This window comes from Pseudopipra pipra, chromosome 21 (genome assembly GCF_036250125.1).
Source record: "Pseudopipra pipra isolate bDixPip1 chromosome 21, bDixPip1.hap1, whole genome shotgun sequence".
NCBI classification, from domain to species: Eukaryota; Metazoa; Chordata; class Aves; order Passeriformes; family Pipridae; genus Pseudopipra; species Pseudopipra pipra.
The window spans coordinates 2,874,196-2,901,297 of record NC_087569.1 but is presented as its reverse complement, the minus strand read 5'-3'; the positions used below and the strand labels follow the sequence as shown (position 1 = coordinate 2,901,297).

At 56.3% G+C, this 27,102-nt stretch overlaps 2 protein-coding genes and 1 long non-coding RNA gene across 3 annotated transcripts in view; 1 reads left to right on the top strand and 2 right to left on the bottom strand.

Moving 5' to 3' along the window:
• Nucleotides 1-5,824: 5,824 nt before the first annotated feature.
• Nucleotides 5,825-8,591, bottom strand: SUPT4H1 (SPT4 homolog, DSIF elongation factor subunit). Its single transcript, XM_064677673.1, has 5 exons — nt 8,434-8,591; nt 7,645-7,751; nt 7,483-7,538; nt 7,244-7,297; nt 5,825-6,213 (listed from the first exon to the last, which is right to left on the bottom strand). Exons 1-5 carry the CDS (start codon nt 8,509-8,511, stop codon nt 6,146-6,148), a joined length of 363 nt encoding a protein of 120 aa, XP_064533743.1. The 5' UTR covers nt 8,512-8,591; the 3' UTR covers nt 5,825-6,145.
• Nucleotides 8,592-9,476: 885 nt separating this feature from the next.
• The window catches only part of RNF43 (ring finger protein 43), a 61,982-nt gene continuing 44,356 nt past the window's right edge, over nt 9,477-27,102 (bottom strand). The window contains exons 3-9 of the mRNA XM_064677669.1: nt 24,153-24,227; nt 22,642-22,773; nt 22,036-22,137; nt 21,218-21,373; nt 20,586-20,688; nt 18,631-20,160; nt 9,477-12,636 (exon numbers count right to left, since the gene is read on the bottom strand). Coding sequence (XP_064533739.1) covers nt 12,593-12,636; nt 18,631-20,160; nt 20,586-20,688; nt 21,218-21,373; nt 22,036-22,137; nt 22,642-22,773; nt 24,153-24,227 — 2,142 coding nt within the window. The 3' untranslated portion in view covers nt 9,477-12,592. The remainder of the gene's footprint in view (nt 12,637-18,630; nt 20,161-20,585; nt 20,689-21,217; nt 21,374-22,035; nt 22,138-22,641; nt 22,774-24,152; nt 24,228-27,102) is intronic.
• Nucleotides 13,781-26,713, top strand: LOC135425412 (uncharacterized). The gene is made up of 3 exons (XR_010435592.1): nt 13,781-14,743; nt 18,764-18,895; nt 22,025-26,713. It is a non-coding gene; the product is annotated as an uncharacterized LOC135425412 (long non-coding RNA).

Genomic DNA, 27,102 nt, shown 5'->3' with positions numbered 1-27,102 from the left:
CATATCCCCTCTGAGAGCAAGGGACGGAGGCACAGAGAGGGGCCACAACTCTGGTTTACAAGGGGTGACCTCTGGGACAGAGGTCCTGGAGAGCATGAGCAGGGGACATCCACAGCACCAAAAACATCAGGACTGCCACAGCAAGCTCCTGAGAGCTTTTCGGATGGGAAGAGCATTGGTTTCCACCATCCTGCTGGTAGAACTGCAGCACCTGAGTGCCCACCTCTGAACTCAAAAGAGAGGGGCTGCAGTACCTGCGTGGGCTGAGCCCCATCAGGCTGAGCCCCGTTTTTGCCCCGGGCCCAGGATGCAGCCCAGGGTGGGATGTGGGGCCGAGCTCCCCGTGTGCTCCCGGCCTGACCCCGCCGCCCGTCCCGCGGGGTTGGAGCGAGGCCGTTAAAAGTGAGTCAACCAGAAACTGCCGGCGCAGGAGGCGGCGGGCGGGAGGCAAATGAGAGCGCCCGGGGAAACCTCAAAAAGCCGAAGTGACGCTCGGGGCGGGCGGGGGACACGGGCGCTGGGTTTGCCCATATATAGACAAATCGCGGCCCTGCTGCGCCAATGGCGGGCGTGGGGCCGTTGGGCCGGCGCTGGTGGCGGTGCCCCGTCATTTTCCGTGTCACCTGCCGCAACCGGCCCCGCAGGTGGGGGAAGGGGAGGCCGAGCCACCCCGGGGAGGCCCCCGTGGCACCCGGCGCCGCACACGTGGGTGAATCCTGTTTTCCCGCTTTCCGTGGGGTGGAAGATGCTTCCACCCACATCCCAGCAGGGATATGGGGAAGGAGGGATGAGAACCCCCACTCTGGGCTGTGGAGCTCCCAGGGCTCGGGAGATGCAGGGCTGAGCTCCGTGGTGGCAGTCCCTCCTCTCCCTGGCCCTGCCCCCCCCAGGAAAAGGGGCAGGAAGAGCTGAGCATTTCCAGGGGACCCAAGGAGGGGGAACAGGCATCCAGGGCTGCCAGGAAGCATCTCCCCACAGCTGGCACTGATGGCACATTTCCAGGTGGGCTGGGCCAGGCAGTGCTTGGAGAGCAGTTCCAAAGCCCCCAGCCTGGCCAAGGGGTCAAATCTTGTGCCCACCTTGCTGTGCTGACACCCTGTACCACATGCCTGAGCTGTCTGGAGACCCACCAGAGGTGCAATGTCCTTGCCCAACACATGTCCCAGGGCTCCGTTTGGGCACTCAGTGGCTCTTCTGCAACTGTCCATGCAGAAGGACCATTCCCTCCCCCTTCCAGTTCAGTGCCTGGTTAGGGCAGAGCCTGGGGGATGCACATCTGTCCAGGAGGAGGAAGGACAAGTGCCACCCAGGATGCAGCAGGAGGTCTGCAGCAGCTGGGGATGGGGACATACCATCAGGTTTTCAAATCCCTCCTCTGACTTCAGCTTTGCCATATGCCCTCGGGAAACATGCCCTCAGCACCCACAGCCATCTCCCCCACCAGGGTGAGACCCCATCTGCCCCCTAGCCCTTGGCATCTCCCCTTCCCATGATGGAACAGACCAGGAAGGTGAGAGGTCTCAGCCAAGAGGAGGCTTGGGACCCTTTACTGGCTTCTTGTGTCCCCCCAGACACCAAAAACCCAACTCTGTGGGCAGACCAGTGGGTTTAGAGATGTCCATCATGAAGCAGTTTAAGTTCTCTTTGCAGACAGCACTTGCAAGGGGTGGAGGTGCCACTTCCAGGTGCCCTTTGCAGGCCTCCATCAGGAACCCACCAGCCCCTCCCCTTCACAAAGCAGAGCCTTCTCCTTCCACTGCAATTCCTGAAGGGGAAACACCCAGAGGACCCCTCATACATCAGAGCTCCCTGTTTTCCCTGCAGATCCCCTCAGCAGGGAGCACATCCCAGTTCCTCGCCCACCCGCCTCCACTCCCAGGGACACAGGGACCCCTTGGGATGGGACATGTGGCAGCTGAGCCCTGTTCCTGACACACTTTGAGAGCTCTTGTTGCCATCCTCAGTCCAGCAGCATTTCACTCCAGTCCAGTTCCTGGAGGTTCTCCAGGAGGACAACTCAGGTCATCTTCCCCTGTACCTCCACCTGCCAAGGTCTCCTCAGCCAGTTTCCAAGGAAAACAGTCTTAACCTGGGGTTTGTTTGGTTTTTTTTTTTCCCTACGGCACCTACCCCCAAGGGTCTCACACCCCAGGCACACAGGGACAACTGAGAGGCTCCTGAGAAAGTCCAAGTCCACACTGGGAGGCAGCCAAGAGGATAAAAGCAGATTTAGGGTGAAGCAGGGTTGATGATCAGAGGGATGGAGCTCCTCTGCTGTGAGGAAAGGCTGAGAGAACTGGGATTGTTCAGCCTGCAGAAGAAGCTTCAGGGTGACCAAATTGTGGCCTTCCAGCACCTGAGGGGAGCTACAGGAAAGATGGAGAGAGATTGTTTACAAGGGCCTGGAGGGACAGGACAAGGGGGAATGGCTTCAAACTCACAGGTGTCTAGATGGGATATTGGGAAGAAATTCTTCCCTGTGAGGGTGGGGAGGCCCTGGCACAGGTTGCCCAGAGAAACTGTGGCTGCCCCATCCCTGGAAGTGTCCAAGGCCAGGTTGGAGCAACCTGGGCTAGTGGAAGGTGTCCCTGCCCATGGCAGGGGCTGGAAGAGGATGAGTTTTAAGGTCCCTTCCAACCCAAACCATCCCACAATTCTGTGATGCTGGTGCCACACTGCATCTCTCCCTCAGCATCCACAGGGGCAGAGTGGGGGGGCTCACCCCGGCTCAGCCAGAACCCCCCTTGGCAGAGCCCAACACACTCTCACACACGTCCCCCTTCACCTGAAGCCCAGGTGGCCCAAGCCACAGGCCCAAGGCCACCGAGCTGCCCTCACCCCGGGCGTGGGCAGGTCCCTGTCCCCGAGGGGACAGCGGAGGGGCCCCTGTGCAGGTGGGGGTGGCTCTGCCCGCGGCATTTCCCGGCAGCTGCCTCGTGCAGAGGCACCGAGTGCTCTGCGGTTTGGAAAGTCACTTTTCTCGCCCGGAGGGGGAGCCGGGTATCGCTTCTCAAAACCCGCTCCGAGAAAATCCACCGGCTCGTGCTTCCTGCCCCGGCCCCGCCGGCCCGGAGCTGCCAGGCTCCTCGGGATGCCAAACCTGCAGGATTTTCAGGCCTGGCTGAAATATTTGAGCGTCATTTGGTGCAGGGGGAGGAGCCGCCTTAAATTGCCTCAGATCTCCAGCTCCTGCCCGTTGACGCTTCCTCTCCCGATTCCCACCCAGGCACCGCCGCACATTTTTCCTCCAGTTTCTTCAACGTGAGAGCTCCCTGCCCTACTTTTCCCGGCGAATAAAGCTCCACATCCATTTGCTTTTTGCGGCTGCAAAGCAGCTCCGGGGCTGGAGTCTGGCTGAAACACTCATTTTGAGAGCTTTGCAGAGGTCCAACGCTCAGCCCCGGGAGCGATGAATCACTGGGGCAGCGTGGGCTGAGATGTGCTGCTGTGTGGGTGAGCCCGGGAGCGCGCAGGGAAGAGGCTCACGGAGCCTGAGGGGAGGCACCGCGTTCTTGGAAGGGCTGTGAGCTGCTGCAGGCAGGGGAGCTGCGGCTCCCTCAAAGACCACCACGTTCAGCCCGTTTCCCTCGCTGCTCTGGCTCTGTTGCACCTGCACGGTGGCTCCTGCCGGTCTTAACTCTCCATATCCTGCAGCAGTTGGGGCTTCCTAGAAGGAGTGAGCTCCCTGTGGGGTTAGAACCCCCCTCAGCTTCCCCGAGAGGCACAGTGACAGTGCACACTGCTCCCTGGGGCCAATTCCCTAAGCAAAGTTCCCAGCCCTGGCAGCGACTGCAGCTTCCCAGGAAGGGAGGTGAGAGCCACGGTGCCTGCAGCCCCACACCCAACCCCAGCCAAACAAGCCCACCCTGCCCAGGGTGCTGTGCAGAGCCCTCTTGTCACCTCCTCTGCACCACAGGGACAAGGGACAAGGGGACGAGGGTCCTCCAGCCTTGGAGCAGCTGCAGCATGACCATTCCCTGAAGCCAGGGAAGTGGGACACATCCTGGAAAGGCAGTAGGGAAAGGCACAGTGAAACACAGCAGAAAATGGAGATTGTGCCTCGGTCCATCTCCAGCAGCTCCCTGAGCCCACGCCGGGCTCCAGCCCCGCTGCACAAGGCCGTGCTGCCACCCCGTGGCACTGCCAGCGTGAGGCTTCCCGGGCCGGGCACGGCAGGGCGGGTGAGCTCCGTCATCCCCAGCATCCTCCCACCCTGGCTGGAGCCAAAACTCCCCAGACCCATCGCCATCCAGCTGGAGGAAGAGCCGCCCACCTCATCCTCCCTGACCCTCCCATCCTGAACCTGTCAGCTCTCGGCACGGCTGTCCAGACAGCACTGGCTGCAGCTTTCCCAAACCATTCCACAGGGATGAACACACCCGGGGGATCCCAGCTCACCCCGTGCTCCTCATGGCACAGCTGGTCGGAAAGTGCCCTCCAGAGCCCAGAGGTCCATGCCCAGAATGCCTAAACTTGAACATCCTGTGCAGTCATGCCCTGGGCTCCCAGGGCAGTCACTCCTCTCTCCCACAGACCTGACCTACTGGGAATTCCCAAGGTACATCTCCTGCCCAGACTCTGCAACCCAGCAAGCCTGGAGGATAACTATCAGGCAAGTCAAGGGCTTTGAGTTCACCAGGGATGTGTGAAAGTCACGGTCAACTCCCTCCTCTCCCAAGGAACTGACCCTGCTGCTCCGTCCTGCCAAGAGGAGAGTCTGACCCCCCGCCCAGGGCATCCCACAAAAGGTGATCTGCACCTGGAGGCATTTTCTGGAGCCCAGAGACAACGTGACTTTGGCCCTGCTCTGCACTGAGCCAATACTCCTGACAGCAGATCACATCTGCAAGGGTCCAAGAGGAACGTGGTTTGAGGGGCTTTTCTCTGCAGTCCCCTCCAGCCCCCCTGTTGCTCCAGGCTTCTCCCACCACACATCTGCTCCAAAACCCTGCCAGAGGCCATGCTCTGGCTGACCTGGAGCACTTGGGACTTGTTTTTTGGGCCCAGCTCTACAAACCAGAGCAGGACAGAGCTGTCACCTCCCTACCTCTGGCAGTGTCATTCCCCAGCCAGCCCTGCACTCCCTGTGCTGCATGCAGCCTGTAGTTTTCAGGCTGTATTGGTTTTCCACTGTTTGTCTACAGGAAACAATAATTGAGCTTTTCAGCTCCAGGATTATCTCAGAAAAACAAATATGGTTATTTCACAGAGTTACTGATGAAGGACTCAGCCCTTCGTGATCGGTGGCTGCTGCTGAACTGGAACAAAACAAATCAAACAAGAGCCATCAGCTAAGGAGGGTGAATCCCTCAGGAGCCCATGTGGAGTAGACATTAAGCTGACACTTGAAACAGTCAGATCCCTAGAAACACGAGGCTGGATGATGTTCCTGTCCCTGCTTGTCCATCCCTCCCCTCTGCAAGACCTGCTGTCTCCCAACCACACCAGCAAAAGGCTCATCCCACTCTGCCTGCCCTGGAGATCAGCAACAGCCAGTGGAAGGTCCTGGAAGGTCCATCCTGATACCATGTCCCTTGTATAACAACCTGCAGGCCCAGGGCATTGTGACCTCCAGGAAAACACCACCATACCTGCTCCATCCAGCCGGGAGCTGCAGGGTGGGGATGGCCTGTTCCCACAGGGAACACTCCAGCACGGCCAGGGCAGGATCTCCCTCTCGAGGCAGGAATGTGGCCTGTGGCACAAGCAGTGACACAACCACTGGCTCCAAACAGTCTGGCACAGGCAGGGGGGCGAGTGAGAGACCCCCCCCCACACCACCACCCGCTTCCTGCAGCGGTGAAACCAGTGACTGAGCAACAGCTGGACCCAGCCCTGGCCAGGCAGTGGGATTTATTGAACTATTTACACAGCTAGATCCCAAATTCCCTCTTTCCCACACCAACTTTAAAAAACTTGTGCATCACGACTAAACACCCTCCCCCAGCCCTACTCACACCCTCCCCCCTGTCAAGGCTCAAATAAAGGTCTCTGGTCTGTGTGGGCAGAGCGTGGGGCGGCGGAGTCCGGAGGTACCGAGGGAGGGGAGCTGAGCCAGCAAACCCCGAGTCCAGCCCTGCCTCCCTGCAGGGTAAAGCTAAGAGGATTTGGAGCACCAGGATCCTCCAGGCAGCACAAGAGCCCTTTAGGTTTTTATGGCTGTGTCCCGGGATTTGTAGGCCACACCACGGCTCTTCAGCTCTCGGACGATCCCTGCAGTGAGGAGACAAACACAGGTCAGTGTTCTCGTGGGATGAGGAGCCCTGGAAAAATCTGGTGGTTCTGTCACGTAGAGATCAAGATCTGGACAATCTTCTTTATTTCACAGAATCATGGAATATCCCAAGCTGGAAGGGACCCACAAGGATCACTGAGTCCAACTCCTGGCCCTGCACAGACACCCCAAGAGTCACACCCTGTCCCTGAGAGTGTTGTCCAAACCCTCCCTGAGCTCTGGCAGCCTTGGGGCTGTGCCCACTGCCCTGGGGAGCCTGGGTAGTGCCCAACCACCCTCTGGGGAGAGAACCTTTTCCTAAAATCCAACCTAAACCCTATCCCTGGGTATTTCAGATGTGCCTGGGTTGTGCCAGCAGGCCTTGGCTTCCAGCCTTGTGATGTTCCAGCTCCTTCCCAATGCAGAGCTCAGGTGAGAAACAAGGAGCCTGGGATCCCAGATACTGGCACAGCTTTCCCCCTGGGGATTCAGGATTCACTCCTGGTCAGGAATCTGCTCTGGGGACTGGGCAGGGGCTCAGCTAGAGGATGATGCCATTTCTGCATCCCAGAGATAGGGCAAATCCTCTGTGCCCTCCACTCCATTTACAAACACACAAAGCCCCCCGTGGCACGAGCCCTTGGTGCAGGACGACAGGAAGGGGCACCTGCTCACCAGGACTGCCTTAACAGCACCCCATCCTGCAAAACTCTTTTCTATGGACAAACTTCTGTGTTTCCCTAGAGCTGAACCACTGGAGATGAGATCACTTTCCAGAGTCACCCTTTAATCCCGGTTTATCCCTCTGATAGCTGGTTTTAGCCATCAGCATCTTCATATCAGCTTCTGGCAGCCACAGTGCAGAACCCTGAAGCCCCTTCCCCAGTCCAGCACATTCTTGCAGTCCCCCTGCTGATCTCTTCCCACTCTGCTGATCCCTTCCCACCTTGCTGATCCCATCACCCACATGGCATGATCCCTGTCCAGTGTTCACCGAACCCCCAAACCCTGATTCCATCTCACAGGTACCTTGGGGCAGGCGGCCGGTCACGGACACTGCGTAGACACCTGGCTTGAAGGTACCTGGGGGGAAGAAAACACCGACTTACCCCACGTAGCAGCAGCCAGGTGGGAAGGGACACCTGTGCAGATGTCCCTTCACTGGAGGGGACATCGTGGGGCAGAACCCTCTCCACAGCCCAACCAACCCACTGTCCCTGAGAAGGGTCTGCTGGGGATCAGGGATCTGTGGCTCCCAAAATACTCACTGATCCTCTGCCACTTGGAGACCCAGCTGTCCTCGGGGCTCATCATGGCGATGATCCTGCAGGAGGGATTGGCACTGAGGGGACATTTCCCGGCCGGGTGACCCCACAGTGCCACCACAGCATCCCTGGGCTCCCTGGGGACCGTGGCCAGGCCCCACTCACCCGTCGAAGGAGGAGCTGGTGCAGTCATAGACCATTTCGCGGTTGCCCTTCATCTGCAGGTAGGTCTCACAGTTGTCGCAGCCGTCATACTCGAACTGGTCGATGGTCTGAGGGGACAGGGGGGTCAGGGACGGGGCCGGCCGGGAGTGGGGAGGCCGCGGGGAGGGAGAGAGACTCGGGAAGGGAGAGAGAAAGGGAACCCCGGGAAGGGAGAGGGAGAGCCCCGGGAAGGAGCGGACAGGGCCGGGGCGGGAAGAGCCCCGAGGCTGCGGGAGGCCCGGGCCGGGCGGCAGGAGGGGCAGAGGAGCCCGGGCCTGGCAGGGCCGGGACAGGGAGGCCCGGGCTGGGGCAGGAAGGCAGGGAGCGCCAGACCGGGAGGGGTAAGGGCCGGGAAGGCCCGGCATGGGGAGAAGGGCCCGGCGGTTTAAGCTGCGAGGGCCAAACCGGGCGGCAGGGCCGGGGCCGGGAAGGGCCGGGGCCGGGGCCGGGAAGGGCCGGGCCGGGAAGGGCCGGGGCCGGAGCGGAGGGGCCGGGCCGGGGCAGGAGGGTCCGGTGGCAGCATCGGAAGGCCCAGCCCGGGCGGGGAAGGTCCGGACCGGGGAGAAGGGCCCGGGCAGGGGCTACGAGGCTTAAACCGGGCGGGGGAAGGGCCGGGCCGGGAAAAGCGCCGGGGCCCGGAGGCCCGGGCTGGGGAAGGGCCGGGGCCGGCGGGGAGCGGTCCCTGCCCCTCCGCCTGGCTCTGTCCCCGTCCCCGTCCCCGTCCCCGTCCCGGTCCCGGTCCGGTCCCACCTTGACCAGCGAGCAGAGCAGGCAGGCGCGGAGGTGCCGCAGGTCCTTGGGGACGGTCTCCAGCGAGATCGCGGCCATCGCTGCTCCTGCCCGGCCCGGCCCCGGCCCCGCTCTGCGCCTGCGCGGCCGCCGCGCTCGGCCCCGATCCCGATCCCGGCTCCAATCCCGATCCCGGCTCCAATCCCGATCCCGGCTCCGGTCCCGAACCCGATTCCAATCCCCATCCCGATCCCATCCCGATCCCGGCTCCAACCCCGATCCCAATCCCAGCCCGGTCACGGTTCCAATCCCGATCCCAATCCCAGCCCGATCCCGGCTCCAATCCCCATCCCAATCCCAGCCCGGTCACGGTTCCAATCCCAGCCCCGATCCCTATCCCATCCCGATCCCGGCTCCAATCCCGATCCCAATCCCATCCCGATCCCGGCTCCAATCCCGATCCCAATCCGATCCCGGTCACAGTTCCAATCCCGATCCCAATCCCATCCCGGTCACGGTTCCAATCCCGATCCCAATCCCATCCCGGTCACGGTTCCAATCCCGATCCCAATCCCATCCCGGTCACGGTTCCAATCCCAATCCCATCCCGGTCACGGTTCCAATTCAAGCCCCGATCCCAATCCCGATTCCGGGCCCGGCTCCAATCCCGATCCCGGATCCAATCCCAGTCCCAGTCCCGGTTCCAATCCCAATCCCAGTCCCGATCCCGGTTCCAATGCCAATCCCTATCCCGGACCCGATCCTGATCCCTATTCAAATCCCGGTCCCAATCCCGATCCCGGCCCCAATCCCAATCCTGATCCCCTAACCGGTCCCAATCCCGATCCCGGTCCTGTTTCCAATTTCAGTCCCGATCCCGGTCCCAGTCCTGATCCCAATCCCAGCCCTGGCCCCGATCCTGGTCCAATCCCAGTCCCAATCCCTGTTCTGGTCCCAATCTCAATCCTAGCCCTGATCCCCATCCCGATCCCAGTCCCAATCCCGATCCGTGGGCGCCCCAAGGCCAGAACAGCCCCAAAGAACAAACGCAGGCAGCACACTGGTACCTGGATAAATATATTAGTAAATAAATATATTTCTGAGCACATCAGCATATTCACACATCTCCGTGTGGATCGGACATAAATACACAGTTTGGCATATATATAAAATGTATTTTCCTATTTTTTTTTTGGATTGTTTTTGTGATGGGGTTTTTTTGGGTTTTGTTTTTGGTTTTGTTTTTCTTTTTCCTGGGTCATAATTTATTCCCAACCCCTGAGAGCCAGGACAGACTCAGCAAAAAAACACCAAACTAAACAAGAAGCAACAACAACAAAACAAACCGATATTCACATTTCCGAAGGATCTGAAGGATCTGTGTAGGAGGGGGGATGTCCAGCCAGCCCAGTTGTGGATCCCAGCTCAGGGGGTGGGAGCTCCTGGGACAAAGGGGGTCCCTGGGGAAGGGCTGGGCCTTCGGTTGGGACAGAAGGACCTTGGGATGCTCTGGTTTCCATCAGTTTTCAGCCTTGGATGCAGTGAAGGAAAATGAGCTCTGCTTCACTGCTGGGATGCTGGAGAAATTCCATGATGGAGCCCACGCATACTGAGCACTCAAAAGCATCACCCAGAAGCCAGAGGTACAGGAACTGCGAGGAGCCATTCCCTGTTTTCTCAGATATTGCTTCTTCCCTTCCCGGCAGCCAAGGACAGTCATCCATCTACCGAAAAGGATCGTAAAACTCACCTTCCCAGAGAGTTCCCCCCTCTCCTCCCACCTGGGCCCCCACCAAGGCAGACCTGCAGCTGAACAAGGCCCACAGAGCAGGACAACATCCAGCAGGGCCGTTTCTAGATGAAAAGGAGCAGCAGCATAAGGTCAGGAAAGGGAAACACTTGGAAGCAGGCACTGCCCTGGCACCCTGGTAATACTGCAGTGGGGAGTGGAGGGTGCATTAGTGCTCCCAAGAAGCTTGGGGCTTGCTGCAGATTCCCTGTTTAGTTAGGGATAAGGAGGGAAAAGAGAGGAGGACTTCTGACTGCAAAAGAGCCCACTTGTTCCTTTGAGCAGTGAAATGCATCCCTGGAAGCTCTCAGCCTTCTTGACTCCTAAAGAGAACAGTGGGAGCACCCTGACCTCATGGCCCTCCCCTCTGTGAAGTCCTCTGAGCCCTCCAGGATGGTCAAGGACGTGGGGGAGCTGGTTGAGACAAGCCATGGACAAAGTCCACAAGAAGCCAAACAGGGCAAATCTGGATCTGCTCCTGGGTATTTTCCTCTAGTCGAAAACTGACTTTCCTGCAAGGGAGAAAACATCTGAGCTTGTGTCTTCTGCCTGCAAGAAGAGCCTGGAAAGGTTTAAATGTAATTCTGGTGGGTTCTTTGATGAAAGAAATCAGTTTCTTCTCTACACTGAGAGGTCCTGCAGGGGCTCAGTCACAGGAGACAGGGAAGGGAATAGCAAGGGAATAATGAAACAGTGCTATTGGCTGATCACTGACTGTCAGGGGCTGATGAGCAGCTGGGAGAAAGATGCCTTTTTTCCAAGGATTAAGGGCAGCAAACCCCATAAAAAGCTTTCCTCACCACAAACGAAGGCAGAGGCAGAATTATCCTGAACTGGGACTGCATAACCAGTGTGCTCTCTCTCGAGCTGGAGAAGCTGCTGCTGATTCAAAGGAAGACACAGGAGGGTTGCTGAGCACTGAGCACATGGGGAAGCCTGTTCCTACCCCAGGTTTCAAACTGTCAGGAGTTACCTTCAGCTCCAGTGTTGTATCCAGCAGTGTTTCCCTGTGCTTGGAAGCACTTGGTGCCATATAAATGTGCACTACACATGGGAATCTGATTCTTTGGCCTGACTGATCATTTAGGGCAATGAGCTCAACAGGAATTCCCTGCTGTTTGGAAGCTGTTTGGGTTCTAGATGTTTTGAATTTGGCAGGTTTTATTTTACTTGAAGGTCTGCAAATTATGAGACGTAGGAAATAAGAACTAGTGGCATCCAAAAAAAAACCCCCAAAACCTTCCACAAACGAGAGGGGGGGAAAAGTAATAAACTGGAGCCTGATGGTTTCTCAAGTTTTCTCCCTGCATCATCAAAATGTTGGAAAAGACAGAAGGGTATTCTGAAAAATCCCTTCAGAGGATCATTTCAGGTGTCTCAGAAATATGAAGGTAAGGCTGGGCGATGGATGGGGCCCTGCTCTGCATTTATTATGGAGGCTTCTGCTGGGAATTTTTGCTGTGTCTTGAGGCAGTGAGAGAGGAAGCAGCAGGAACCACGTGAACTCAAGGATTTTCCATGACTCCTGTGACGGGGACACCTCAGGTTTGAAATATGCTCAAAAAATGAGTTGCTCTTAACAGGGCTGGCCATGACACCTAGTTTGAGGGTAGGTGGAGGAGTTAGAGGGTGAGTGAGAGACTTGTTCACATTGCCAGATGAGAGGGTGGATTCTTTGCAATGGAAAGAGTCTGACCCAGCTCCTTCCCAGAAATGCTGACGTTGTCCCTGTGTCTTCACCTCTCCTGCTGCTGCCAAATGCAGGGAATGGCCAAGACGGCGTCAGCTGAGGGGCACTGGAGGGATCAGAAGTGGTGAGAGCTGTTGGTTTCCACTGGAGTCAGAAGCAGCACCTTGCAGGGCAGACCTGTGAGCGGTGAGATGGAGAATAGCTTGTTCCTGTGTCTGAAATAGGCATGGAAAACTTAATTGGAGAAGTCTGGCTTTTGACCTAAGTGAGGAAATGAAGTCAGGAGCTACCAGGCCACAGAAAGTCATTTCTGCAGCTTTTGGTCTCGAAGGCTTGTTTATTTTTGAAGTGTTTAGCAAAACCTTCTGTGGCATGAACATGCCAAAATAGCAGCTTGCACTCCCTCGCTGAGCTCTCCCGCTGGTGCCTCTGCCCAGCCCACGCAGAGGTGCCACAGGGTGACCACGGGCTGCCTGTGCCTTCAGAGAAGGAGGCCTGGAGAGCACAGCTCTGTTTGTGGGACTGTTGCAACGTGGGGACGTGTGAGGAGACCACGAGTGCCCCACTGCTGTTTGCAGTCTGTGTCTGGCGGGGCCGGGCTGGGCATCGCTCGGTCCTGCGCAGAGAGCGAGGTGTGAACTCCTCCTGCCGAACATCTGCGTCCACTCCAGCTCCCAGGGAGCAAACAGGCCAGTGTTTCATTAGACTGAGTGTTCATGGACAACCTGGACCTCCTCTTCAGATCCTGCACTCAAAGAAAAGGAGAAAGAAAAGTGTCAGCTACACCTGGCTGAACATTCCCGGGCTCTGCAGCTGCTGGGGCCTTGACCCTGCAAATACGGAGAACAGATGCTGCAGGGAAAGCCACTAAAAAAGCCACTAAGCCACTGGAACGGGCTCCCCAGGGCAGTGGTTATGGCCCCAAGCCTGACAGCGTGTTTGGACAATGCTCTCAGGCACAGGGTGGGATTGTTGGGGTGTTCTGAACAAGGCCAGGAGTTGGACTCGATGATCCTTGTGGGTCCCTTCCACCTCAGGATAGCCCACGATTCTATGAAGTTTCTCCCAATTTTTCAGAGGGAATTTTCTGGCCATCTCCCAAACAGTTTATTCCTCTAAGGTAAAGTACAATAAAATGTAAAGTTGAGACATCAAGCTACTCTTTCAGAAGAGGCAGGCTAAGGGCACAGTGCTCCCCAGGACTCCCATCACTAACTGGGTGCTTGCCTTTGAGGCTCTCTGATGTTTGTTCTTTGAGAAAAATCTGTACAGCTGATTGAAAAATTATTAGGAACATAAAATAACACTCATTCATATCACACAGAGCCAGGCAGCACCTTCCAGGGTGCACCAGAAACTCCAGACAACAAAAGCAGAGTGAGTGATGCAAGACAGGGATGGCACAAGTTTCACAGTGTTCAAGAGGTTGCACAAATTCCTTCTGAGTCCCAACCAAGCTCAGGCTCTTCACCAGCCCCCTCTGCCTGGTGAATTATTGACAGGGAAATGCTCAGCAGTTTATTTTGAACCATTCAACTCAAGGGCTGCCTAAAAAGTGCACCCTGAGTCACTGCTCCAGCCAGCCCCTTTCTCTCCAAGTGTGTTCTCTCCAACTGCCTTTTGTCACCCACACCAAATGTCTGAGCCTGCCCAGAGCTCTCACACAGGGTCAGAATAGCCCAGTAAAGGCACACAGGCACTATTTTTCCCACTTCCCTTTTCCTGAGTGTTCCTGAGATCCAAAGGAAACAAATGCCCATCTAGAGGTTCCTAGAGAGCAACTCAAAACAACTTTTCACAACAGTCACAGCAAACCCTGGATGGTTATACATCAGCAGTTGTAGGAGCAGAGCCTTGAAAAATAAATATAGGGGAAGAAAACAAACAAGTAAGATTCTGCTTGGAAAAATGTAGCTAATTGACATGGGAAAATTAATGTACATGGTGTTTTACATGAACATAAGTGTGCAGGCATGGCCAAAGTACCTGAAGACAGAGTTTGAGGGTATCAGACATTTGTGATTTGAGTCACCAGTACATGGAATAAGCCACTTCCAGCAGCTTCCCAGCTTCAATCCCTCTGTGATCAGATGCCCTCAGCCTCCAATAGCATTACTCTAGTATTTTCTGGAAGCTGTGCCTGTGTAAGTGTCCCCTGTTACACAGACAGAAAGGAAGGCTAAAAAAGAAAGCAGAGGTGGGAGAACCTTGGCTGCTGGACTGGCCATGGAGACCCACCCAAGGCAGTGACCTGGAGGAGCACGTCTTGGTGACACCACAGGGGTTTTGAGGGTGGTCTTCTACCTCTAATCCCTTTCCCTCTCCCTGGTAAAGATCAAAGACGTGACATGAAAGGGAATGGTTGAGAGGATGAGCAGGAGAGAGGGAGGGGGAGAACGCCCAGAGTGCTGCAGGAGGTGAGGTTTCCCAGGGAGAGAAATCAAGAGATTTCATCAGCCTGTGCTGGGAGTAATCTGGCTGTTCTGGGATGCCATCCGGGCGTGCTGGGGCGGTTTAGGAAGCCATCTAGCTGTAATTCCCTGCCAGTTGTCTGACTTCCCTTAAAAGGATCCATCCAGCATTGTTCAAGGATTGATCCTCCACTGGCACAACTCCCAGGTGTCGTTTCCCAGGCAAGAGAGGAGTCGGGGATGCATCTTTATGCAAACCCCACCGAGACAGGCTGGTGGAGGTGCTCGAGGAAGCAGCACAAACTCCAAGACCATCCGAGCCTCTCTGGGATCATCTGCCGCGTCATTCCCTGCCCCGCCAGCGCACGGCACTGCCTGCACAAGTGGAGTTTCTCCAGGGGCTGTGGATCAGGATTCAGCCTCACCTGGCAGCTGGGAGAGGTAAGCACACACCTGGAGGCTGCTGCATCCCACAGCAGCACCAGCAGCTCCTGGAAACCCTGGTTTAGGGACTTCCTGAGCCGGGGGGTGTATTTGCATCTCTGCATTTGCCAGCTCTTGATCTGGGCTCTCAAATCCATTTTACTCCTGGCACTTACATCCTCTGGGCAACCAGCACCAGTTTCACTACACACCATGTGTTGCCTTTTGGGTGTTTTAAAGCTTCTGTTTCCCGTTTGATGCTACCAATTACTTTGTTCTAAGCACCAGTGAGTCCCTCTTATCTGCCTTCTCCCCTGCTTTCCTGATTTCATATCCTCTCTTTCATATCCTCTGCTAATCACCTTTTTCCCACATGAAAGTCTCACTATTCTTTGTTTTCTCAGAAAACCCCATCGCTGCCATCCCTCTCTGCCCTTCTCCCAACCCTGCTATTTCCCTTTTTGAGAAGAGGTGTGCAGGAGCTCTGAGCTCACCACAGGCTTATGCATAAAGGCACTTTCTGCTTGTCTCACATTAGTGCCCAGCCAGCTCCTAATAATAATAATTTGATTTTTACTCGGAAGTGGCTCTGCTTGTGTGGTGTTTTGTGCTACTTCCATGGGATTTCCCCCACCACTCTGCCCCCCACAGCTCAGCAGCAGGAGATCCCTCTGTAACACTCTGTATCCAGCTTTAATGCTGACATCCTGATGGATTTTATCTGTTACACACTTTGCTATCTCCTCTCCTTGTCCAGGATATTTATGAGCTTGCTGGAAGGTGCAGACAGTTGGAGAACTCCACTTTGCTCCTTCTCTGAGTAATTTCCCCCCATTAAGTCTGGTCCACACTTTGTCTCCTATTTTCTAGCCAGTTATTTACCCATAAGAGCACCTTCCCTTTTATCCTTTGAGAGCTTCCTTCCCCTAAAAGATGTCCCAGGCATTATCTCTCCCTACAGAAGCTGGGGTGCCTCCTCCCCTGGTTTTCACATTCAGCCATGTGCCTACAAGTCAGCCCCTCCATTTGAATTCTTAACAATTTGCTTGGCTGGAAAGTCAGGCTCATCATTCTGTGGCTTCAGCTATTTCCAGCTGATATTGCCCCCAGCTCTTCCTTCTGGCTCTGGGCATGGATAAGAGATTGCAGGCCACGTTCAGGATTTATCAGCTCTGTGCTTGAGCCCTGCAGGATGCCCAGGGGGTGAGCTGTACCCCTGGCAATTTGTTACTCTCCACTGTATTTCAGAGTCACTCAAACTGATGATCTGATTCATGAGGGATCCTGTAGCCCCTGCCCTGTGCAGGGTGAGAACCTCCCCGAGCGCTTCCAGGCTGATCACTATTGTAATAAATTCAGTTTGTTCTGCTCTCCCTGCACTTACAGCCCTTGAACATCCCTCAGACCTGTGTTATTCCCTGGATCTGCAGAGCCTCAGGCAGCCTTCTCCCTTCTGATGGAGCTGGAAATGTTTGCATTAATAGTCTCTCTGTTTTTCACAAGCTGTTCACAGAAATCTTCCCTCGTGTGCTTCTCCATGGCTCTGCACTTAGCTTGGCATCCTGATTTCCTTGTGTGGTGTGTCTTACCACACCTTGACTCTGGAAGAACAGCTTCCCAGTGCCCTCTCTGCCCTGCTGCTTGGCCAGCCCTTTCTGGGGCTTTAAATGATCCCTGTGCCCAAAAGCATCTTAGTCTTTTGACTGCTTCTTTCAGAATTATTATTAAAAAACTCTCATGTCTCTGTAGGCTCCTCTTTGCACCCTGTACTGACATAGTGTGTTATAACCCAAATGCCACCCTCCTTCTACTTAGGGGCAATTGGGGATTTTTGTGTCACTTGTCATTGGACTTCACACTCTCCTTAGGACGGAGGGTCCCTCCCATGCCACCAGAAGAGACACACTCTTCTCCTCTCTGTAATTTCACCTGGGAATTACAGGGTCCTGCTCTTTGTTTTTCCTCTAAACTAGGTTTCTGAAGAGTTTATGTCAAAACTTTAATTTAAAGCTGGGCTTTCTAATTCATCCATTTATATTTTTAGCGTTATGCCATTTATCTGGAGACACTGATGTGTTTCTTCTTTGGTCTCCTTGTCTGTGTTTTGTGTCCTGCTTACATGGGACTGTCTATTGAGATTGCTCTTTGCTCTCTTTACTTGGTCTCTACTGATTTCCACCTTTCCCAAGATAAAGCACCAATGTGATTATAACTCAGAGGTTGTGTTATGTCAACCAACGTGTTTTCAGCCTGGTGGCTTTTCTGCATAAGCCCTGCACAAACCTTCTGCTCTGCCCTCTGTTCCTGATAAAGCTAAATCCTAAATCTATGTATTTTCTCAGCCTTACAAGGAGATTCTGATCTCTGGCTGGTCCTGGAAGCATCCCCAGAAGCTACTGCAGTCAAATAGAGCCACAGTGCTTTCAAACACGTTGGTCCTTCCAGCTCCAAGAGAGAATGAAGGCTGGGTGTGCTTGGCAAAGCAGCTGGCACTGGCTCTGGGTGGGGGCCAGAGAGCCACAATGAGGTGGGCACAGACTGAGGCCACTGGGACCACCTCCAAAGAGACTTCACAGGCATGGACCTTGCAATGCCCTGGGCAAGGCAGCACCCAGCACCCTCTTTAGGTGCACAGACTCCTACTCTGGGGGCTTGGGGAGGCCTCCCAGGTTCAGGTAGGAGCTCAAAGCAACTCCTGAGCAGCTTTCCCTGAGCCAGCAGAGCTCTCTCCACGTGGAAGCCCCCGCTGTGATCCCGGGAGGGCATCAGCACTCAGAGCTCCCCGTGAACCAGAGGCACCTCTGCACTGCTGCCTCCTCATCCCTCCAAACGGCAGCATCCCCGCGGGCCTCCGGATCACCCATCTGCGCTGTCAGGCACTTCTGTGCCTGGGAAAAAAAATCTGTTCCTGGGAGTCTGGGAGGCCGGAGCGCCGCGGGGAGCCAGGCCCGTGCCCATCCAGCCCCCCCTGCCCCGCTGCCCCCGCGGCTGGAGCTGCCCCGGGAGCCTGGGCGTGGAGCTGGGCTGGACAGACGAGCACGGGGAGGAAGTGATTATCTCTGCGGCACAATGGGCACGGTGAGTCACGAGTTTAGGGCCAGTGTTTTAAGAGAAATTAGGCAGCCAGATCTGTGTTTGGTATCGAAATCAAAAGGATTTGCCCGAGGAGCTGCAGTGAGTCAGTGGTAGGGGGAGGAAGGGAGCCGGGCTCTGCTCCCAGCCGGCACCTGCCCGGGCTGACGTGCAGGTTGCTGTGTTCAGAGGACCTGAGAGAGCAAGACCCGGGAGCTAAACTCGGGTTCTTTCAAAGAGCCTCGACTCAAAGGCATTTTCCCTCTCTCAGTGAGAGATGTGCAGCAGTTAGGCAAAGGGCCAAACTTTAATTACATCTGATTTCCAAAAGACACTAAAAAGCAACTCCCACGCAACAGAGGCAGGTGAGAAACGAGGGATGTGCAAATCCATCAACTCATTGAGTCTGTTCTACTACCACCCGCCACACACACTTCCTTCCTCACTGATTGCAGTTAGCTGGGCTTGGCTAGAACAACTGGAGCCCAAAAAGCCTTGAAGATAATGACTCTGCCAGTAAGACACCCAGACTGGTGCGAGGACACTGAGAAACGTGGTCCCATCCCTCCCTTTGGGAGATACTCCAGCTGCTGGAGATGTTTAGTTAAAATTAGCCCCCTTATTTCTCATATGCAGTATTTTAGGGTTTGGTGCACTCATTAACACACTTGCTCATCGTTCAGGCCACCATCTCCAGACAGGTGAGCCCTGAAATGCTCCTGCTGTCAGTGCTTCCATGGGGAAGGTGCCAGGTGTCCTGGCATCCAGAGCTCCTTCAGCAAACCCCCCTCATTCACCTGCTCCCTGCAAGGAGAGGAGCACACCAGACTTACCCTGCCCACCCTGCTGGGACGGGCAGTGCAGGTGGAGACTCAGACTGTGTCTGTGGGTGCCTGTCCCTGAGAAATCCGCAGGAACCGGGCGGGTTCCCTCCCGTCCCGACACCCCCTCCTCCTGCTTCCTCAGCTCGGAGCTGGACTGTGGCACCAAACACTTCCAGAGCGGCCGGGAGCCGGAGCCACCGGGCAGGGGAGCGCTTGGGATCAGGGGCTGGACCTCGGGAGAGCAGCGGGAGCCACTGGGATGGCCGTGGGGAAGGTGAGTATCGCAGGCTTTGGGCAAGGCCGAGTCCTTGGGCAGCAGAGCGGGGTCGGGCTCCAGGGAACACTTTCTTTTCCTTCGGTGATGCCGGCTCTGCAGGCTGTGTCTTGGGGGCAGCAGGGCAAGGGATGTGCCAGCTGCTCCCAACTGTCTGTTGGCATCTACACTGAAGTCCAACCTGTTTGGAGAAGCGGAGAGGGCATGAGGGGGCTCCCGGCCTTCCTGGGGACAGGCCGGCTGTCCTGCCAGAGCCGCCTCCTGCAGCACAGCGCTGCTTTCCGGAGGCTGCTGGCAGTGATGGCTCTTCTCAGTCCTCTTTTGTGTCCGAGCCCCGTGGAAGCCAACCTTGGCCCCAGAGTAGCGGGGTTTGCGTGGCACAGGCCCCTGCCCGGCACGCCCAGGGGGACACTCCGTGTCCCGTCGGTAGTGGTGGTGCTGGTGGTGGTGGTAGTGGACGTGGCTGAGCACCTGGGGCTTGGCTGGAGCAGCCCCCCCGGGCACCATGAGGTCCAAGGACCTGGGCCGCCTCTCCCTGGGCGGCCGCAGCGGCTCCTGGCCGTGGTCCGTGGCGGGGCCCTCGGAGCTGCAGTACACGAAGGGATCGTAGTCGCTGCTCAGGGAGCTGCGGAACGTGGAGCAGCTGCCGTGGATGCCCTGCAGACTGATGTCCGTGCAGTTCAACATGGAGTCGCTGGAGGAGCCGTGGCAGGGCCCCGAGCTGGAGTCGCTGCCCGGCCCGTCCGCCAGGTACCCGCTGTGCTCCGTCAGGTAACTCTCCCCGGAGCCGCTGCTGTTGTGCTGGTGCCCGTGGCTCACCCCCCGGCGCAGGGCGGGCGCGCGGTGCTGCTTCTGTGCCAGGGCTGCCTTGAGCCCGGGGCAGGGGGGCTGGGCCTGCAGGGAACACGTCCTGTGGGGTGCCAGCGCCTGCCCACACGCCGAGGGCACGGGGAGCTGCTGGCCCAGCAGGCCCGGGGCCAGCGGGGACGTGTGGCCGCAGGCGAGCAGGGAGGGGGCCGGTCTGTAGGGCATGTAGTGGATGGTGTCAAAATCCAGCTGGGAGAGCTCTGGGGAGTGGAAGAAGGGGTTGCCGTGGGCTGGCTCCGGGGGAAAGCTCCTGAGGTTCCTCTGAGGATACGGGTGTGGGAGGTGGTAAAGGGCATGTCCTGGGTGCTGGCGGAAAAGGTGGAGTCGCCGTCCAGGCTCCATGTCCTGAGGGGCCAGCCTGGAGCTGGCGGCCGTGGCCTGGTCCGTTGAGTCTCTGGCTGTGGAGAGAAAAGGGAGCATCCAGCACATGTCCCACAGCCCAGCTGTATCCCTGGCACCAACTCCACTGCCCTCCCACCACAGTGCCACATCCTGCCCGTGTCCCGCAATTCCTCATTGCCACCACCAAACAACCCCGATGGTCCTGCACACTCAGTGCTTTCCCTGCTGCCCCCCTCCCTTGCCCACAGGTCCCAAGACTGGAAACTCCTCCTCTTGGTGCAGGTCCCAAGCTCAGTGTCCTGCTGTACCCTGGGGGGCTCACACACAGGGACCCCTCTCCACGGACACACCATCCCATACATTCCATGCACAGGGACACGTGGAGCTCCTGGTGCATCACCCAAGGGTACCTGGAGCTCCTGGTCACAACCCCTGCACCCAACCCTGTGCCTGCCCAGAAAATGCTGTGTCTGAGCCCTACCAAGAATATTGAACATGCAAAGGGGACACGTGTGGTGTTGCTGCAGCCAAGGGTCAACACACTCCCGATGGAACTCGTGGGAGCACGAGATGATCCGCAGTTCCTAGAGAGAAGAGGAGGAGTATGAGCAATGAGAACCATGTTCCAGGACCTGGATGGGTCCTTCTTGATGGAAGCGAGCCTTGCAGGATGGAAAGATGTCTAAGAGTGAGGGATCTGCAGCCCAGCTGTGCACAGAGGAGGCTGTGCAGTAGCTCAGGTTCTGCTCTGGGGTGTAAATGTCCAGAGAGGTGAAAGTCCTTGGAAACAGGGAGGTTTCAGGCCGGGTGCTCTGGAGCAGCAAACCCCACTTTTGTCCTGTTGTTTCAACACGGATGTTTTATGGACATTTTACCCAAGAGCCACAGCTGGAGATGTGCCTCAGGAGATCTGAGTGACTCCAGCAGAGACAGGGCTCTTTTGGCCAAGGGGCAGGCAGACTCCATGGATGCTGGCCCTTTCCCAGCCCTCAGGAGGGCTGCAGAAGGAAATATCACCAGGGCCTCCCACTCTTGCCACGCTCAGCTCCCACCACCAATCCCACCCGGGAATTTTGGAGCTGTGGTTGCCCAGCAGCCCTGCCCACATCCTACCTGGCCCTCGCTGAACTCCTCCAGGCAGATGGCACAGACTGGGGCGGAGCTGCAGCTGCTGGCCGAGTCCCACCGCGACGCCGGGCGGCACCGGGGCTGGTACCGGCGTGTGGCCAACTGCCCGATGGCCTGCAGGGTCTGCTGCTGCACGGAGTCCTGACAGACAGGGGAGGCTTTCAGGACAGGCATTCCCTTTCCAAAATGGGGTTATCAGGAATTTGGGGGTGTTACTCATTTCCAGAGGTGGCTTTCTGTCTAACCTGACTTAGCCAGGGGAGGCTTTTGTCACCAGCAGGAGATGGCTGGCTCTGGACATTCAAAATCGCTCAGCAATGCTGAGTTTTTGAGCTCCAAAGGATTGTCTCTCTACAGGAAACACGGGATGTTCTCATATAGGAAAATACATCTGACTCTAGGAAGATGATTAGAAATTTCTTCGTTTCTACTAAAAATACTAAATCATAGAACCACAGAATCACCAAATGGTTTGGGTTGGAAGGGACCTTAAAGCTCATCTTGTTCCAACCCCCTGCCAGAGGAAGGGACACCTTCCACTAGACCAGGTTGTTCCAAGCCCCATCCAACCTGGCCTTGGACACTTTCAGGGATGGGGCAGCCACAGCTTCCCTGGGCAACCTGTGCCAGGGCCTCACCACTCTCACAGGGTAGGATTCCTTCCCAATATCTCATCTAACCCTGCCCTCTGGCAGTTTGAAGTCATTCCCCCTTGTCCCCCCACTGTCTGCCCATTTCCCCAATTCCCAAACAATGTCTGTTCCCGCCTTTTGTGTATTCCTGTTGCTCCAGGGGGTCCCTACCTGAGTCCTGTTCAGTTGGCACTTTGTGCGGACAACGAAAATCAAAACGATGACGACCACAGTGCTGACCACGGTGAGGAGGATCCACACGTCGTAGTCTGGCTGTTGGATAAAACAGGAGAGAAATTACTCTTGTGTGGCAGACTTGGGAATAAGAGGCTTGGCAGGGGTCTCCCAATCTCTTCTGGCCCATCAGCCTTTGAACACAGGGCCAAGTTCTACCTCTGTGCTCTTTACAGGAAAAGGAAAAAAGGGTTCGGCCTTTTTTTTGGACATCCCACCAAGAATGGAAAATCTCTGTCTTGCAGCATCTCAGCTCCCCCAGTGCCACAGTCTAAGGCAGCATAAGATGAGAAAACCAAGGCTTGGTCTCCCCTGAAGAGACAGAGAACCTCACCTCACCTCACTCGTGGCGTTGGAGCAAAAGACACTAAATAAGCTGAAAGTGCTTTTGAGCCTTTATTTGCAGCAGGTCATCTGAATGCTACAGACAGCTCCTGCCAAGGGCTCTGATCTCTGTCCCTTGGGAGCAAAGCTCTGGGAAAGCCCTGTGCTGTGGCTTGGGAGGGAGGATGTGGGAGGCAGTGGGAATGGTGTGTGCCTCACCCAGGCTGGTGGCTCCTTGACCTCTATCTTCACATGGGCCTCTCTGTTCTTGTTCACGACGCTCATGAGCTGCTCGGCATCGTGGCCCCTGATCAGAACCACAGGCTGGCTCAGGCCTCTGGGCTTCCTCAGCTGCAAAGGAACAAACACAGTGAGAGCTGGTCCAGAACAGCCTGGAAAAGGACAATCCTGGTCCCCCAGGCACGTCTGGTCCTCCTAATGCTTCTTGCACACACTTCAGAGACTGACTGCTCCCCCAGATCTGTACTGTCTCTCTAGGATGAATATGAATCAGATTGAAGCTCCTCCTCTTGTACCAACTCTCCAGCATTGGGAAAATACTCAATTTTCCCTGCTGGTGAGTCCTCATGCCCAGCTGGACACTGCTTGGTGTCTCTTGAGCTCCTCTTCAAGCCCCTGTGCGAAAGTTCTTTGTGTCTCCTCTTCCCTGTGGGAACTGCCAACAGCACTGCCTAGTGCTGCCTTCCCACAGAAATGCTTCCTCTGCTCTTCCTGTGAGACCCATCCAGTTCCCCTCCTCCCTGAGGACATTCTGGTTGTTCCTGGTCATACTGGCACGGGCTGGCTCAGCAAGTGTCCAAGCCTGCTCCCCTCCAGACTGACCTGGACTGGACCAGGGTGGCCATCGGACCCACTGATCACTTCCCATGCCCTGGGGGGTGCTGGGGGCACCCAGAGGTGGGTGCCTGGGTCTGGGGACAGGGATGTGAGTGGAGGTGCAGATGGTCGTGAAGACCACGGAGGCTGCAGGGTCTGAGTTGTTGAGAGTTGCCACTCTTGGCTTTGGTACTGCAGATGGGGAAGCTGGGAAAGTGGGATCAGAGGCTCAGAGGGATCAGACTGGGATCTGAGCAACCCTGGAGTCACCTCATGGACCTGCACTCGCTGCTGCCTTTCTCTGGCATCAGAAATTAATCTGTAAGTGCATAAAAGAGCCAGGAGGGATGGATCCAGCAAGGAGTCAGCCCAGAGTTTGGATAAGCTCAGGCACCAGCTCCCCTGTCTGTCCTCAGTCGAATGCTGGATGCTTTTCATTATCCCTGGAACATTTGGATAGGGAACTGATTCCATTCCAGAGATGACAGCAATGCTGGGGGAAGAGACCTTTGAAGGTCTCTAAACCTGCACCAAGAGTGTTGCAGGGAGGGCTGTGACTTGGGCTTGAAAACTTGAGAAGTCACCTTTCCCTAGAGGTAAACTGAGCTGTCTGGAGTAGATGAAATTAGGAAATCCATGACTTCCCAAGAGGAAGCATCCAGCTCCTGGCAGAAAAGCTCAACTGACCAGATAATGTCCTCTGAGAGTGTAGGTGTGCCCTGGAGTGAAGGAAAGAGGAACCAACTCTTCATGGGTGAGTGGGGTGAGAGCCAACATCCAACACCAGCTGGGACCTGGGACTTTCTGCTGGTGGCTGGTGGGTCCTGATGGACACGTTTTGGGATGGGACAGGAGCACTGTGGTTTAGCTGAGAGTATTAATGGGGTCTGTACCTGATCAGCAGCACTTTCATCGTCAGTAATGTCGAAAAGGATGGCACGGGCTCCACGCTCCCCCGCCAGCTTCGCCTGTCCAAAACAACAGAAGCTTCAGCGGACACTGCACTGTCCCCTGTGTCAACACCCACCATTTGGATCCAGGTCTGCCTCCCAGGTTCTTTGCAGGGAAAGAAGCACCTGCTTAGACTGAGGAAACCATTTACACTTTGATTCCTGTGCTTGTGTTGGGCTGCAGTGCCCACTCCTGCCAGAGCTCTGGGGCTCCTTCTCCCTATGGCTGTGGAGATGAATTAGTTGGTGGCCTTGCAATCACAGCAGGACACAAACCTAAACATTCCCCAGCTGCCTGTGCCATGTGCCCCTTTGCTTCAGAGCTGGATTTGCTGGGGAGGGATCTGCTGACCTACACAACCCTCCCAGGAGAGCAGAATCCTCCACGTCCCACCTCTCACTGTGGGGCATCTTCAGTGCCCTCCTTTGGATGGCCCTGGGCTGTCTGAGGGCCTGACTGCCACACACGCTGCTCTCCCTGGTCCCTGTCCCTGCACTCCTCAGGGAGCAGCTCAGGCAGTGCCCGGACTGCAGATCTGCTCTCGGATGAGGAGCGGGATGGCTTTCCACAGCTCAGCTTAAAGACCCACCCATCTGAGCTCACATGCCACCCTGGTGAGGTAAAGCTCACTGCCTGGGGACCTCGTGGGGTCACCCACCTCCTCCCAGCCGGCCCTGGGAGCCCTCTGGGCAGGCAGAGGCAGCCTGAGGAGATGGAACGTGAACAGAACGCAGGGCTGGGCTGCTCTTACTCAGGCGGAGCCCTTTGATCCTGCGTCCCGAGCCTGTGCAAACAGGGAGCAGTTCACCCTCTGCAGGGCCAAACCCCAGCTCGGGGGCCAGAGGTCAGAGCTGCCGCTTCCCAGCTGCAATATCAAACACAGGGAGCTGGCTGGGCCCAGGGATGGGGCATTCCTGGCATGGAGAGCGGCAGCTGAGCGGGATCTGCTCCATCCCTCACACAGTCACAGAGTCACAGAATGTGCTGAGCTGGGAGGGACCCCCAAGGATCACGGAGTCCAACCCTCAGCCCTGCACAGGCCCAGCCCCAAGAGTCACCCCCTGTGCCCCAGAGGATCAGCCAAACCCTCCCTGAGCTCTGGCAGCCTTGGGGCTGTGCCCACTGCCCTGGGGAGCCTGGGCAGTGCCCAACCAGCCTCTGGGGGAAGAACCTTTGCCTGAGATCCAACCTGAGCCTGCCCTGACACAGCTCCAGCCATTCCCTGGCTGCTGTCCCTGGTCCCCCCAGAGCAGAGCTCAGTCCCTGCCCCTCCTCTGCCCCTGCCCAGGAAGGTGGAACTGCAGTGAGGTCTCCCCTCAGTCTCCTCAAGTGCCCTCAGTGCCCTCACACGGCTTCAAATCAAGGCCCTTCCCCATCTTCATTGCCCTCCTTTGGACACTCTCTAATGGCTTCATAACTTTCTGTGTCCCCCCAAACTGCCCCAGTTTTGCAGGTGAGGCCACCCCAGGGCAGAGCAGAGCAGGACAATCATGCTCACAAGTGCTGGTCACCTCCACACCCCTCGTGGGGGAGAAGCTGGGGGCACCCAGAGGGTGTGTCTGGGTCTGGACACAGGACAGGGACGTGAGGGGAGGTGAAGATGGTCAGGAAGGTCACAGGGGTTGAAGGCTCTGAGCTGCTGACAGGATTTGACACTCGTGGGTTTGCTGTACCAGATGGGGAAGCTGGAAAAGTGGGATCAAGGCTCAACTCGGAGCAGGGATCAGAGACTGGGGTCCTGCCTGGGATCAAACAATCCTCATTGTCTGCCAGCACTGAGGAGGACTTTCAGGGATTGACTTCCACCTGTTGGAGCCAGTCAGGCTTTGATGAACAAACAGCTCTACACAGATTTTATCCTGCTAAAGACACCAACAACGGGGCAACGAACAACTGAGACTGGACAAGTGACTCTTCCCAACACCTTTCTGACTCCTGTTGCAAAGGACACAACTTCTGGTGACCAGTGACAGGACTCAGGGAAGGGCTGCAGCTGTGGAGGGTCAGGTTGGATCTCAGCCAAAGGTTCTTCCCCCAGAGGCTGGTTGGGCACTGCCCAGGCTCCCCAGGGCAGTGGGCACAGCCCCAAGGCTGCCAGAGCTCAGGGAGGGTTTGGATGATACTCTCAGGGACAGGGTAGGATTGTTGAGGTGTCTGTGCAGGGCCAGGAGTTGGAGTGGATGATGCTTGTGGGTCCTTTCCAACTCAGGATATTCCATGATTCTCTATGATTCTGTTCCAGCCATTCACAACCTGCTTGCTGCAATCATTTCCTGAGTGTTTGCTGTCCCTGTGCTGGATCCCTTCAGCCACAAGGCACTGCCAACCTCCTCTTTGAGGACCAAAACATTTTTGGTGCAAATATATATTTACAGGATGATTTCAGAGCTTTCAGCAAGAGCTGACAGCATTCTGTCAACCAGACGTGCAATCAACGGTCCACTCAGAAAACAAACAAAATTATAAATGAAAAATGAAAGAAAAATAAATCCCTTTGATCCTGGTGGTATTTTCCATGTCTTCCTCTCCCCGGACGCCCTCCCTGCTGGTTTTAGCTTTGGATGCTGAAGCAGGGATTGAATTTAGGAAGCAGAGAAGAGCCTCAGGTGGCTGGTGGAGCTCTCCTTGTGCCAGGCTGGCCGTGTGCAGGCTTGGCTGGGTGACAGCTGAAGCAGAGGTTATGATAACACTCTGCACATGGCTATTTTTATCATCATTGATACAGTGCTGCAATTCCACATGCAAAGCTCTGCCACGAGACGCACATGCCAGGGAAACGAGGCCCCTGCTCCAGCAAGAACCAGCCACATCCCACAGCTGCACCCCTGCTCCTGAGCAGGGGAACAGTCCAGGGGTTTTGAGGAAAAGATCTTGGCATTCCTGCCCACGTTG